Source organism: Carcharhinus amblyrhynchos, chromosome 18 (genome assembly GCF_965287045.1).
Source record: "Carcharhinus amblyrhynchos chromosome 18, sCarAmb.v2.hapA, whole genome shotgun sequence".
NCBI classification, from domain to species: domain Eukaryota; kingdom Metazoa; phylum Chordata; class Chondrichthyes; order Carcharhiniformes; family Carcharhinidae; genus Carcharhinus; species Carcharhinus amblyrhynchos.
The window spans coordinates 12,832,431-12,846,609 of record NC_137341.1 but is presented as its reverse complement, the minus strand read 5'-3'; the positions used below and the strand labels follow the sequence as shown (position 1 = coordinate 12,846,609).

Below are 14,179 nucleotides of genomic sequence, written 5' to 3'. Positions count from 1 at the left end.
TGGGAGGTTTGTGCAGTTTTTAACCTAGAGTGCCATGTTGTTGATGTGGGGGTGGAGGTGTGAGAGACCATGAGTGGAGGGAAGGAGGAAGTGGGAGGTTTGTGCATCTTTAAGCCTGGAGTGCCATGTTGTTGATGTGGGAATGGAGGTGTGAGAGACAATAAGTGGAGGGAAAGAGAAAGTGGGAGGTTGGTGCAGCTTTAAGACCTGAGTGCCATGTTGTTGTTATGGTGGTGGAGAGGAGGAGAAGGAGGAGGAGGAGGTGGCGCATGCGCGGTGCCGCTGCACAGAGCGAGCCGCGGGGCGCGAGCGGCGGCGGTGTGAGTGAGTGAGGGGCTCGCGGGCAGCGGTTTAAATCGATAATAATCGGAGCGCCCGGAGCCGTGCGGGGCCCCCTTCCCCCCCCGCTGGGGGGAGGGAAACACCAGCACCGATGAACCTGGCCAGCCAGAGCGGCGAGGGCGGCAGCAGCCAGCTGCTGTTCGCCAACTTCAACCAGGACACCACGTAAGGAGGGCGCGCGCCGAGGTGCTAGGCGAGGCCGGGGATGTGCGGCCTAGGCTGCCAGAGGAGGGTAGAGGGAGGGAGAGAGAGAGAGAGAGAGGAGAGTAGCAATAACTGGCACTCACCCATCACCTCTGCCAGCTCTCCCCCACCTCTGCTGACAATCTTTCTCATTTTAATCACTTACCCCCCCCCTCCCCCCATTGACAACAGCATGAAAGTAGAATTTTAAATTTGTTCCAAAGCCAAACATTGAGAAAATAACTTCCCTGGGGATGCGTTTTATTTTAAAGACAACAGAGGGAAAGAAAATGTCAGCTTTGTTTATGACTGGTGGATCCAGTCTGGTGCAACGTCCAGTTTAAAGGGGCACTCTCTGCGTGTTTTCTTTTTAGAAAAAGAAAAACATGTTTTGAAACCATCTCTGCATTTGTTATAATGTTGATCAACAATTTGTGTAATGTGGTAGCAACAAGTTTCATTTTTAGTTCAAGAGAGGTCTGCATTAAGGACAGATCCTGAAAAATTTGTAAACACACTGGATATCTTGTGTAGGCTCATGTTCAATCCAGTAGCTGGAGAGGAAGGATAATGTGGGGAGATATATTTCAATCTGGACTATTGCTGCAGCATTAGGATCTATTGTATAGCCACTGTTTGCTTTTTCAGCTCTCTTTTTAGCCACTCTTGTGTTGAGTGTGATAGTTCAGCCCCACATTGTGTTTGATTGTCAAATAGTGTTACCTGAAAAAATCTAACTACTGCTAGTTGTTTTGGTTCTGGCGTATCTTGCTTGAGATTCATTTTGCTGATTCAGCCCTTGGCTATTGAACCTCACCTTGATACACTTGCAACCAACAATATTACAATGGTTTGTTCCCACATTAGACTACTAATCCCCAGGATCGGACTGGGAACAGCAAGATGAGGATGAATTTTGCTGCGTTTCTTTCAAGATTTTTGTTAGGTTTTTTCTTTAAAATTGTATGGACCTGGGTTGTTTTATTCCGATGATGTACCTCCTTCACTGCCTTTTTATAGTTGGAAGGGATTTGAGGTGATTAACAATACCTATCATAGTCTCAGCCGCATAGTTTGGAAATAGTGTGAATGAGGTGGCATAGTGGTTAGCAGTACTGCCTCTTGGTGCAAAGAACCCGGGTTTGATTCTGGCCTCGGGTGACTGTGTGGAGTTCGCACATCCCCATGTTGCTTCATGCGCCAGAGACCCAAGTTCAATTCCAGCCTGGGTCACTTTCTATGTGGAGTTCGCATATTCTCCCCGTGTAAGAGCGAGTTTCCTCCGGGTCTTCTGGTTTCCTCCCATAGTTTAAAGATGTACGGGTTAGGTTGCTTGGCCATGCTAAATTGACCTTAGTGTCAGAGGGATTAGCAGGGCAAATGTGGGGGTTACAGGAATAGGGCATGGGTGGGATTGTAGTTGTTATAGACTTGATGGGCTAAATGGCCTATTTTTGTACTGTAGGGATTTTATGAAATTGCCCCTTTGTTTCCCATGATGTGTAGGTTTGATGGATAAGCTATATTAATGTGTGGGAATAGGGTGGGGTAAAGGGCCTGGATAAGATGCTGGATCAGAGAGTTGTGATTCTGAGAGCGACTATATTGACCTAATCTGTTTGTATGTATCTATAACACTTCACTGATTACATGCGATTAGATGTATTTCTCTCTGCTGCTTCCCATGATGTATCCTCTAACTAATAGACCTTTGGGTTGGTAGGAGTGTCGACAGACTTTCGCAGCATCCATGTCGAATTTAGTTGGATGGAAGAAATAGAGGAATTTGGTAACAGTTTGTCTGTGTTCAGACCATCTTTAAAAATGTGGCTTGATTTCCTTAGTTACACATGCTATCTACCTCTTACGGAGGAATTATTGTGTTGTGGTTTGAAACAGTTTTGAAGTTTATTTATTGGTGTCACAAGTAGGCTTACATCAACACTCTAATGAAGTAACTGTGAAAATCCCTTAGTCACTGCATGGCTAATCCACCTAACTAGCTTGTCTTTCGGACTGTGGGAGGAAACCGGTGCATCTGGGGGAAGCTCCCGCAGACAAAAGGTGAATTGCAGACTCTGCACAGACAGTGACCCAAGCTGGGAATTGAACCTGGGTCTCTGACGCTGTGAGGCAGCAGTGGCCACTGTGCCACCCTCGGGGGAAATAGCTTGAATTCTCCTCCATTCAATATTCCTTAATACTTCTTTCAAACCTAGCCGGACCTTTCTTAAATAATGCATTCTTATAGGACTACTTTGTAAAGACCAACTACAGGTACGTTTTGGATGTAAGTGAGCCCACTGATGTTGTACAAAGTGCAACCATCTCAAGATATTTACGACAACAACCATCTGCATTTATCCAGTACCTTTTAATATAAGATGCTTCACGTAAACCATTATCTTAGAAAATTGACATTGAGCCGCATCGGACATATAGCCTTTAAGGGCTGTCTTAAAGGAGCAGAGGTTTAGGGAGGGAGTAATTTTATTTACATTTAAGTGCCGAATTGAATATCTCATAGCTGCAGCCTGGTCCCTCTTCTCATCAACATATGTATGTCTCCATCAACTGTGTCATCTAGAAGCATGAGACCTGTTTCTGCAGCATGACGCTGTCTTGTTGCTGTACCCTTCAATCTCCTTTACAGACGTATCGGCTGGTGTTGGGTTTTTCAACAGCCTGTCTAATGATGAGTTTCAATTTCCTTCAACTAAATGTTGGAAAAATACAGCTTTTTTCCTACGTGGCTTTTATCGTTCTGACTATCACATCAGACTAAGTGCACAGGTGTGGATCTTTGATGTGTATCACTTGAGCCCAGCTTCATTTTTCTTTTCCCACATCTAGTCCTTTACCAAGACCACTTTCCTTCATCTTCAAAACATTGTCACTCCTTTTTCTCAATATTAGCTGCAGCTATAATCCAAGCCTTTCATAGCTCAGGGCTTTTTAACCAACGCTTTTTTGACTTACTTTCGTCCAACTATAGCAGATTTGGATTGCCATGGCCTGTCGCCATAACTACACTTGGCTTTGTTCTTGAAAATCTCCCTTGGACTCCCATACCATAGTAAACTGTTTTCAAGATTATTATCGTTGTCTTCCTATCGTTTGCAGCCTTGCCCCACTTGGTTATATACTTCTGCCTAATGTTTCAATTCTGTCTGAGTCCTCTCTCCCATTTTTGTTGGTTTCAAAACACGTCACACTTTCAGTCATTAGTCCCTTGTCATCTGAAACTTTAAAATACCTGTGGTACAACATCTCTGTTTCAAAAGGCTTATAAAACTCTTTCCTTTTTCATTGTGCTTTACCTTTCGTATTCCATCTTGTAAGTTGCTGTTCAGTCTCAAAAGGGTTTAGGAAAGTTCTGAGCTTGAGAACAATGATTTCAGACCTTCTTAATTTAATGCTTTTTGTCTGTTGTATCATGTTTGTTGTGATTGGTTATGGGCCCCTGGCTGTGTTGAGGATATCTTCCATACTGTCGTAGATGGTTGTGAGTACACAGATGATATTTCCTCTGGTAATGTCTGTAATGTGATGATTTTGTTCTTTCATGATTGCTCCTGCACTTTGTGATGAACCCAGTGGCTGGATTTCCATTTCGCGTTACATCAGATGCACTTGCTACTTGCCCAGATATTCAGCAGATTCGTTGGTGGCTGATGGTGTTTCCTTCTAGTTTAGGATTTGCATGTGAATGTTGAAGTGTTGCTTTCCCCTCTCCTGAGTAAATTTATAAAATGGTGAAGAGAATATCCATTTTGTTAATTTAGTTACATCTGAGACCTGACTTTGAATTCATTTCAAACTGAACTGAGTGGGGTGGCACGGTAGTCATGATGTGGATATGCTGGCGTTGGACTGGGGTAAATATAGTAGAAAGTCTGACAACACCAGGTTTAAGTCCAACCAATTTATTTGATAGTAAACTCACTAGCTTACTATCAAATAAATCGGTTGGACTTAAACCTGGTGTTGTCAGATTTTTTACTGAGGCACGGTAGCACAGTAGTAGTGCACTGCTGTCTCTCAGCGCCAGGGACCAGGTTTGATTCTTGTCTTGGGTCACTGTGGGGAGTTTGCACATTCTCCCCATGTCTGTGTGGGTTTCCTCCGGTTGCTCTGGTTTCTTCCCACACTTCAAAGGTGTGCTGGTTAGCTGGATTGGCCATGCTAAATTACCCCTTGGTGTCCTAAGATGTGTAGGTTTAGGTGGATGAGTGAGACAAATGTATGGGGTTACGGAGATAGTCTCGGGGGGGGTTGGCCTGGGTAAGATGCTGTGCTGGAAAGTTGGTGCAGATTTGATGGACTGAATGGCTCCTTCTGCACTGTAGGGATTCTAAGAAACTGAAAGTCTTTGTCACTTGTAATTAACCTGAAGAAAGTGAATCAGTTTCTTAGTCTTTGGAGATTCAGGTCAAAAATTACTCAGCTAATTTCACAAATTGGGATGGAACTGTTTTTTCATCTAGACAGCGCAAAAGCACATGCGTCTAGTGTAGAAATATGAAAACTTATGCTGATGCAGTAAAGGCACCTCACCTTACACTGGACTGGTGTTGAGCAAAGAGAAGAGGATTTATTTTGTGCCGAGACCTGATTAACTGACTTAGGGCTTGATGTTGACACTGATTGCTGATCCAGTGTCCAGAATTGCTATCCCTTAGCATGTGATACAGAGACATATTTCATAATATGGCACTGTGCCATAATGATGGAAATGAAGACTAAATTTTTTTCCTCCATGTAACAAAGTTTGAATTTTCAACCTACAACTCTTCAGTGGGAGAAAGATACTTCCCAAGTTGCTGTTGCATAGTCCTAGTGATAAATGTGTGGAGCATAGTCATAGAGGACTGAGGAAAGAATACACAATCTGGTTTTAAGTCATGGGTAGCATGCAATTTGGAATGTGAAAGGAAAATAAAATTCTGTAACACAAATAGGAAAACCCCTCAGCAGTACCTGTACTCAAAGAATAGTGGCAATGACTCTTCCTTTACAGACTTCAATTAGCAGTGCTCATTAATCATTGGTCAACTCAACTTTAATGTGCTTTTTACATGTGGGATAGGATTGTCAATTCAGTTTGGCCTTTTGGTTAGCAACAAGTGGAAGCGCTCAGGATGGCCAATGAGGTTAAACCAAAGCTTTACCTGATGCAATTTTTTAAAGCCACCTTGGCCTTATGGCTCAGATGAAGCTTGGATCAAGCCTGGGAAGGGGTGTAATGTCTCATCTTGTCAGCTTGGATCTTGTTTGATCAAGTCCAAGATGGGATGTATATCCTTGTCAGCTTGGATCTGGTTCGTCCCTCCATGTAGGGACTGTGATTGGACTTAGTTGGCTTTTTTGATCAGGAATAAAGTATGAAAAGAAACTCAACTTTAATGTGATTTCTTTAATTGTGGGTTTGGGTGATGACTAACTAAGTTATACTATGCATTTTAGAGTAAGAATGAAACTGTTATCAGGTGATTCTTTAGTGAAATATGAAAGTGCTGTGCACAAACCTAAAATAGCCTCAAGCCCCTTGTTTGAAATGTTATTGCAGAATTTGCAGACCTGATATTAACATTCTGAACAGAATAGATAATTTGTGATTGGTTGATAACAACATTGTGGTTAATGGAATGAGTTCAAATTAACTAGCCAGGAAATGCCACTGTCTGTTGCTAACGCATGAATATAGCTGCACTCTCTCCATTTATCTCTCTCTCTCTCTCTTTCTTTCCTTCATCCGCCCCCCCCCCCCCCCCCCCCCCCGCCCCCCATGGTTGATACTGTAATATTTTTGATACTTCTGTTATGCTTTGATTAATAGTTGATCAATGACAACTTGATGTACTTGTCTAAGAGCCAAATTACAGTAAATCTATTTTAACTTGTCCAAGTGTATCTTTGTGAGTTTGTTTAATGGAGATAAGCCACCCATAGAATAGCATCCTTACAGTGCAGAAGGAGGCCATTTGGCCCATTGGGTCATCTTACCCAGGCCCAAACCCCTACCTCCCTCATTCCCTATTAACCCTACATATTTACCCCACTAATCCCCCTAGCCTGCACATCTTGGGATATTAAGTGGCAATTTAGCATGGCACATCTTTGGGCTGTGGGAGGAAACCAAAGCATCCAGAGGAAACCCACACAGACACGGCGGGACGATGCAGACTCCGCACCGTTACCCTAGGCTGGAATTGAACCCGAGTCCCTGGCACTGTGCAGTAGCAGTGCTAACCACTGTCACCATTATATGCCATTGTGCCTACCTGCAATACGCACAGGTATGTTGTACCTCAAACTCTTTAGTTTTATTTTTACACCGATAACTTGTACCTTTCCCCATGTTGTGCATCATTACCCAGTCGAGAAGGTGAATCTGTCAGATGCCACTTTCGAACCATCTACAGAATGGAGTGTAACAACATCTTTCTTGCCTTTGCATTTCTGTCACTCCACAGTCTAGTACGTGGTAACCTCAAGGAATTATGACATACAACTAACCTAATTTGTGCATTCAGTTCTCATTGGATGTATTTATTTTGTTCTGGGGATCATGGTAATTAAAAGTTGTGAAGGGTAAAACAATTCTTTTATGTAAGAAGTAACATTGCAGGATTATAAATACTCCTAACTCCTCTGTCAGATTTAAGCTTTGGTCTCATTATGCAGAAACTCTGCGGAGATAGGAAGTGAATGAAGGTAAAAATAATTTGAACTCATGAAATGCCTCATAACTGTAGTCTGTCCTAAAGTGTTTCGCAACCAATGAAGTGTTGTCGTTTTGTAGTATAGTCACTGTTGTAATGTGGTTAAACATGGTGGATGGTTTGCAGAAAGCAAGGGGCCTTTCAAACACCCGATTGAAATAATAGTCTTGTTTCTACTGAGGTTAATCATGACAAATGCCATACTTGGAGGCAGGCCTTTAAACAGCTATGGCTATTTGCTGGGGTGTAGGGATGGAAGGGAAAGGAAGATGAAAGACTGCTTTCAAAGGATCTATTTGCAACATTATAGTTGATATCTGGAGTATGTTGAACACTTCCCATACCTTGGCAGCCACCCCTCTCAAAAGATCATCATTGGTGAGGAGATCCAACACAGGATCAGCTGTGCCAGCCCAGTCTTCCAGAAACTACAGCAGTGAGCGTTTGACAACAGAGACCTCTACACATCAACAGAAGTCCTAGTTTACACTGCAGTTAGTGCCACTCCTGTACTGCTGTGAGACATGGACTGTGTATTAGCAGCAATTCCCCTGCTGCATCCTCTGAATTCAATAGATGGACTGTTGAACAAATGCTACTGTCTTTCTTGAAGCCCGTTTCATAAGCATTCAGGCAAAATTCCTGCAGTCAACTGTGATGGACTGGACATTGTGACTGGATGGCCATCAACCATCTGTCTCACCAGGTCCTGTTTTTATTTTTCAACCCTCAAATGGCCAATGTTCCAGGAAAGGACAAAGAAAACATTTCAGAGACACTTTTTAATGCTCCTTGAGGCACAGCAGCATTGGCATTCGTGACTGAGAGGAGCTTGCTACCAATTGTTCTGAACAGCAGCATCTTACCATCACGCTTTTCAGTCACAACATCTTAATGACGAAGCAGGATAGCAGCAGAGAAGGAAGCAAATCCTACATTCTGGATCCCACCACCTCATGGGATATCCTGCCCATGTGCTCAAAGATCGGTGGGTCCAGTTCAGCCATAAGAAGATCCATGGCAGAAATTCACAACTCTTTGTAGATGTCATCCTAGAGTCAAGGAACAACCGTTAACGATGACAATGAAAGGAGCAGCTTTGTGAGGGCACTGTGAAATGAATCTCAATTTAGTTTAACACTTTGACCAAAAATTTTCCAGGAGTGCAAGATGAGTCGTCAGAGCACCAGTAGGTTGGATCAAATAGCCTTCTGTGCTGAGTTTTTGTGAATGCCTAGAACAAAGGCCCATAAAACATTTGCAGTCAAATTTGTAAATTTATAGAAACTGTACTTTAAATACAGGGTTTCTCAACATTTTTTTCACCAAAACTTCTCACTATGGAAACAGCTACATAGAACTGTTCATGTATAAAACAGGCCCAACATATCAAGTAAAATTTATCAAGAGTCTGGCTTTGTGACTCAGCAAATGAAAGGCTAAATGAAAAGGTAGGTTTATATCTGATGATCTTGATGTTATTCAAAGAATAAACATTGTTTCCTTCAGATTTGCTTGTATAATTTTAGCATTTTTCATTGGAGAAAACAGGTCCCGAATGACCAAACTAAAGACAAAATCCTTGTTTAGGATTCAAGTTTCATAGTTTTAGTGCACACTTATGAAAGTTCTGGAGGGTAGAAACTGTTATCGTCATCTTCGTCTATGGAATCACTGTATTCATTTAATTGCCTTGACAGCTTTTCTAAAACCTTTCCGTTCAAATCAAGTCAATCTTCATTTTTAGCACAAAGAAATTATTTTGAATAATGGATTGTAACAAATAATTCTCTCTGCCATTTTGCCACACTTAGCAAATTCCATCATCTCATCTCTACCTCCCCTGACAAATCCCATCCCTCACAGAAACAATCTAACAATCTCCCCAGTTAGGATAACAGTGTTAGCTGAAATCCTGCACAGATCAGTTTGAGATGCATTACCTTCACCTCACATCCATACACACACACACACACACACACACACACACACCATTACTACCAACCATTGACAGCCATATATGCTTTGCAGCTCCAGTCTCTATACGCCTCACATGCCTCTGTGTACAAGGTACTGAACACCAAATAAACCCGGCAATTGATGCACCCTTTAAACTGACCAATCAAAACAATCTGGAGAGACAAACGCTATTACAGATTGGCGTTTGCTGCAAATGCATCCTTCTTTGTCTCTCAGTTGCAGTAAGGTTATTCTGGACCTTCCTTAATTTCATAAAACAAACTAAAATCTATTTGAACAGACCTGATGCGACGACATGTTTTGATATTTTTGGGAAATTGTTTTAACTATGTCTTTGATAATCAGATTTGAGGTACTATCCGATAACCGGCAGTGTTCAAAAATCAAATGTTTTTAAGCAGGCCATGCAAGAAAACCCCGTGGAAGCAAGTGCATATTTGTAAGTTGAATAATTTGGGCAATCAGCCCCCAAAAATTTCTAGTATTCTGCTAGTTTTAGTTAATTAACCACAAATCCAGAGTGAAAGGCAAAATTCCAAGCGTGCCGTCTGGCCAATAGTAGTAGAATAAAGAACAAAATAAACGCTTTCATGCAGTATTCTGCATCTATTGTTTCCTGAACACTGAGGTTGAAGCTCACTCTTGATCCCACCTGACTCGAACCATGGTCACAACATGGTGTCAGTCTTGCCATTGGTGCCTCGCAGCAGGTGTGGCTGGTGAAAGAAAGAACTGTACGGCAGATTCCTCTATTACTAACAAATAAGCATCACCTATAATCACCTACGGAAACTGTTTTACATGACCTTTAGAATGAAAAGAAGCAACATAGCGGAGGAAAGTAGTCAGAATGTAAGGTCAAGCAAGACTCTTAAGGGAGGCCAAGCACGTAGGAGCAGACATATTGCAATATGTATAAAAGCTGTGGAGCCAATCATCAACCTTGTGTCCGAAAACTGCCAAGATCTGAGATTCAGTTCAGACCAGTCTTGAATTTGCCAGTTTTGAGATGCTTTACATTTTGACTTCAAATACAGAACCAAATTTAAGTTTTCCTTGGCTAGTTTGGATCATGAAATTAAAATTTGGCCCCTAGTTTTAGTTAGCTGTGTGCAGTATGTAAGATAATATTTGGCCTATTCAAAATGGAACAGATATTTTAATTTTTGACTTATTATTTTTACATCTATTAGTATACAGTGAAAACTATTGTTTCTTGCGTGCTATACAGACAAAACATAATGTTCATAGAGAAGGAAAGAAGAGATGAGAAACCTCTTAATGAAAAACCAATGTGAAGAGGCCATTGTGCCTTAATATTCAGTTGTTTCTATTAACTTCAGGTATGCAACTTCCTGTTCTACTGCTAATAGTAATGTCTTTTACAATTTATTTTTGTTGCCACATTAGAGATATAATTGGACATATAGAGAACAAGGACCGTCATATTTTTGGGGCGCACTTTATAACTGTTTTAAAACAGCAGAACAGTTAAAGGAACAAGTAAATGTCTTTTAGTAACTTAAGAGTTTAAAAACTTAATTGGTGATGTAGGCAGTCTTATGATTGTCAGCTGCAGCCTCTTAATGATCCTTGTGCAGGATTGAGGAGATTGTTGTTTTACAGCCAGACTGTAACTAGTGGTAAAACACATGAATTGAACTTTCTGCAGAGACCTTAAGCATTTAATTTGTATTATCTGAGACCTTATAACTTGGGTGTGGAGAGAAAGTAACAGGTGAATGAAGGGAATTGAGAATTGATGCTTGGTGCCAAAGAATGATACACCAGCAGCTTTTTTATATGCTCCATCTGAATATATTCAATCTGATCCCAGAATTGTTCTCTTTGCTGAAATTACTTTTTCAGCAGTACCCTGGAAGTAGTTCTGGGTTACACCAGCACTACTTCAGAACCCATAGCCTCATTGATCTACGTTGAATACATTGAGGGGTGATTCTGGTTTGTATGCATGTGTGGCAGGTTTGGTCTTCTGCAGTTGTTTAATTTTAGGGAAACTGAGCCATGCCCCAGAATGTCCCTGATTTAACCATTAGTTTTTGTTGAATTCGTTGATTTCACTGCTGGGCAAACTAGGACCTCTTCTGAGCTACAGGTGGGGAAAATGCACAAATTGTTCACCCTCCATCACTTGCGTGTAAAGTGCTTTTTGTGGTGTCCTGAAATTGCTAAAGGTCTTATTTAAATATAAGTCTTTCTTTACTTCAGAGTTAACTTCTCATCGGATGCTTGTTACTCTGATGGGAGGTCATTGACCTAAAACATATACACTATTTCTCTCTCCACTGAGATTCTGAGTGTTTATAGTTTCTTTGTCTTTATTTCAGATTTTTGGCACCTCCAGTATTTCCATAGAATCCGTATAGTGTGGAAGTGACCACACGGTCCATCGAGTCTGCACAAACTCTCTCCGACAGAGCATCTTACCAGGCCTATCTCAGTAACCCCACATAGCTCACTAATCCTCCTTACTGACACATCTTGGGACATTAAGGGCAATTTACTGTGACCAGTCCACCTAACTGCACATCTTTGGACTGTGGGAGGGAAGCAGACATGGGGAGAATGTGCAAACTCCTTTTTTTTTCCTTCTAGCTTCCCAACTGTGTGTTGGGACATCTTGAGATTGTGGAAGTTGCTACATAATGTAAGTCTTTCTTTTCGTTGCCAGTGCAGATGCATTGATGCTGGTTAAGGATGAGATCCAAGTTCAGCTGTGATGACCATCATAAGTCTGTCAACACTTGGCATCTAGGTTTCACTTGAAAAACAGCTAGTTGGGCAAGTATCTATGAAATTGTACTACAGCATAAGTCACAGATATTAGGAGAGGGAGAAAGTTTGAGGGCTTGTTTATATGGACAACGTTTCAGTTTTCTTTGCTGGATTTTAACAGTAAATTTTGAATGTGTTGTGTGAGAATGTAGAATGATTAAAAATAACAGCTTGCTCCTTTCCCTACCAAATATTTTGCTTGGCTGCGTGTGTGCATGTGTTTAAAAACCTCTTTTGGTTCTGCTGAAAGCCATCAACCTGAAATGTTAGCTGTCTCTGTCTCTGCAGATGCTGTCTGATCTGCTGAGTGTTCCTTAAGATTGGTAATTGAACATTGCTGAGATGATGGTCAGGGGAAAATGTAAGCTCCATGCACAAGAAGTGGATTGTATTTCCAGTAAATGGTCTTGTAGTGGAAACAGAACGTGACTAATTATGGTGAATTTAAATCAAATTTGTTAGCTTTCTGTGTGAAAGTTAGTGAAGCAAATACTCAAAAAATCACCATTTTCATGGGTTGGTAGCCCCATTCTGTTTCAGTCCTTGCATTAATAACCTTGGTTTTAAGATAAGTCTGTCAGAGTCGGGGCAGATGCAAACTGCAGTTGCCTGTAATTGTTAGAACCATTAAACACGATGCCATATTGGAATTTCAAAGAGTTTTTTTCCAGGTATGGCCTCATAAACAACTCTCCATCCACATGGGAGATAAAAAGATATTTGCTGGCCTGTTGAGAAGTGATCAGGGGCTCTAAAGGAAGATACTGAGTGTGATACAACATCTGGGGTGTTGTAAGTTTACTTACATGCTATAAATGCAAATGACTGTCCCTATTTTGTCTTTCAACATTTCAGTTCTGTACAGAATGCAAATCATTAACTTTACCCACATACAGGTATACAAGAACATTGTTGAATTTATAGGAATGTTTTTATTTTTAGCTCTTGGGACTGATTCAATCCTTGTTTTACAAGTATTCATAGTATTATATAGTGAACAATTCGCAGCATATTTAAAAAAGTTGCAAGTTTCAGGTTTTGGGGGGGTGAGGGTTTGTTTATGAAAACTTCATTTCACTGTCAATGCATTGTAATCGTTCCCACTTCTTAGCCTTGACAGGTTCTAAGTTAAACAAGCCTTTATTGTAAGTTGAATAGCCAACTGTTCATCTTGTTTTCAGTTTAAATACTTAAACATTGACTGACTTAACTGCAGAATTTATGTAGATTTGTGGTGTGTGCAGTCTGGCTGATTGTCTCTGCATGCACTGAGTAGATCCTTACTCAACAGTGTTTCACTGTGCAATTTGAACAACATTATCAAAAAATGCTTCCAGGTTCTTTTTTGGGGTTGTGGTTGGTAGGGTTGGCATATTTGACCCCTGACACTATTGCCATTACTTGTGAGTGCTGGCAGCCTTTTCAGTTGTTTACTGCAATGACTTTGTATTCCCAGTCATCACTCCAGCACACTAATTGGCTGAGGACATGTATAATGTCAGCAACAATGCAAAGTCACCAGATCCCCCGTGCTGCAAAATACTTGAAGATGTCAGTTGTATAATGCAGATTTCTGTTCGCTTTCTGTGAATGAGTGCCTATGACTATTTTCCACTTGAAGTCTTGCTGATTATATGAAGTCAAGCATATTTAAAAATGGTTGCAGCTACGAGCCCTAAGCTTTAAGAGCCTGCATTAATATGGCATATTTGCATCCTCAGGATATCTGAAAGTGTGTCCCAGCAAAAACAGAAAATATTGGAAATATTTAGTTAGCCAGACAGCATCAGAACTTTTTTGACAAAGGGAACTTGGGGAAATAGTGATGTCTTGAGGAGCGTACATATAACAGAAGTCTTAAAGTGCATCAAGGTAAATAACTCCCCGGGACCTGATGAACTGTATCCCAGGACTAGGGAGGAAATTGTGGGTCCCCTAGCAGAGATACTTAGATCATCGATAGTCACAGGTGAGGTGCCTGAAGATCGGAGGGTGGCAAATGTTGTGCCTTTGTTTAAGAAGGAATGCAGGGAAAAGCCTGGGAACGACAAGCAGATGAGCCTCACGTGTAGTGGGTAAGTTGTTAGAAGGTATTTTGAGAGATAGGATCTACAGGTGTTTAAAGACGCAAGGACTAATTAGGGACAGTCAGC

The 14,179-nt window shown here is 41.3% G+C and overlaps 1 protein-coding gene across 1 annotated transcript in view; it reads left to right on the top strand.

The window, feature by feature from the left end:
* Nucleotides 1-302: 302 nt before the first annotated feature.
* Nucleotides 303-14,179, top strand: part of wipi2 (WD repeat domain, phosphoinositide interacting 2) — a 65,138-nt gene continuing 51,261 nt past the window's right edge. The window contains exon 1 of the mRNA XM_080206393.1: nucleotides 303-507. Within this exon, the coding sequence (XP_080062519.1) occupies nucleotides 434-507 (74 nt within the window). The 5' untranslated portion in view covers nucleotides 303-433. The remainder of the gene's footprint in view (nucleotides 508-14,179) is intronic.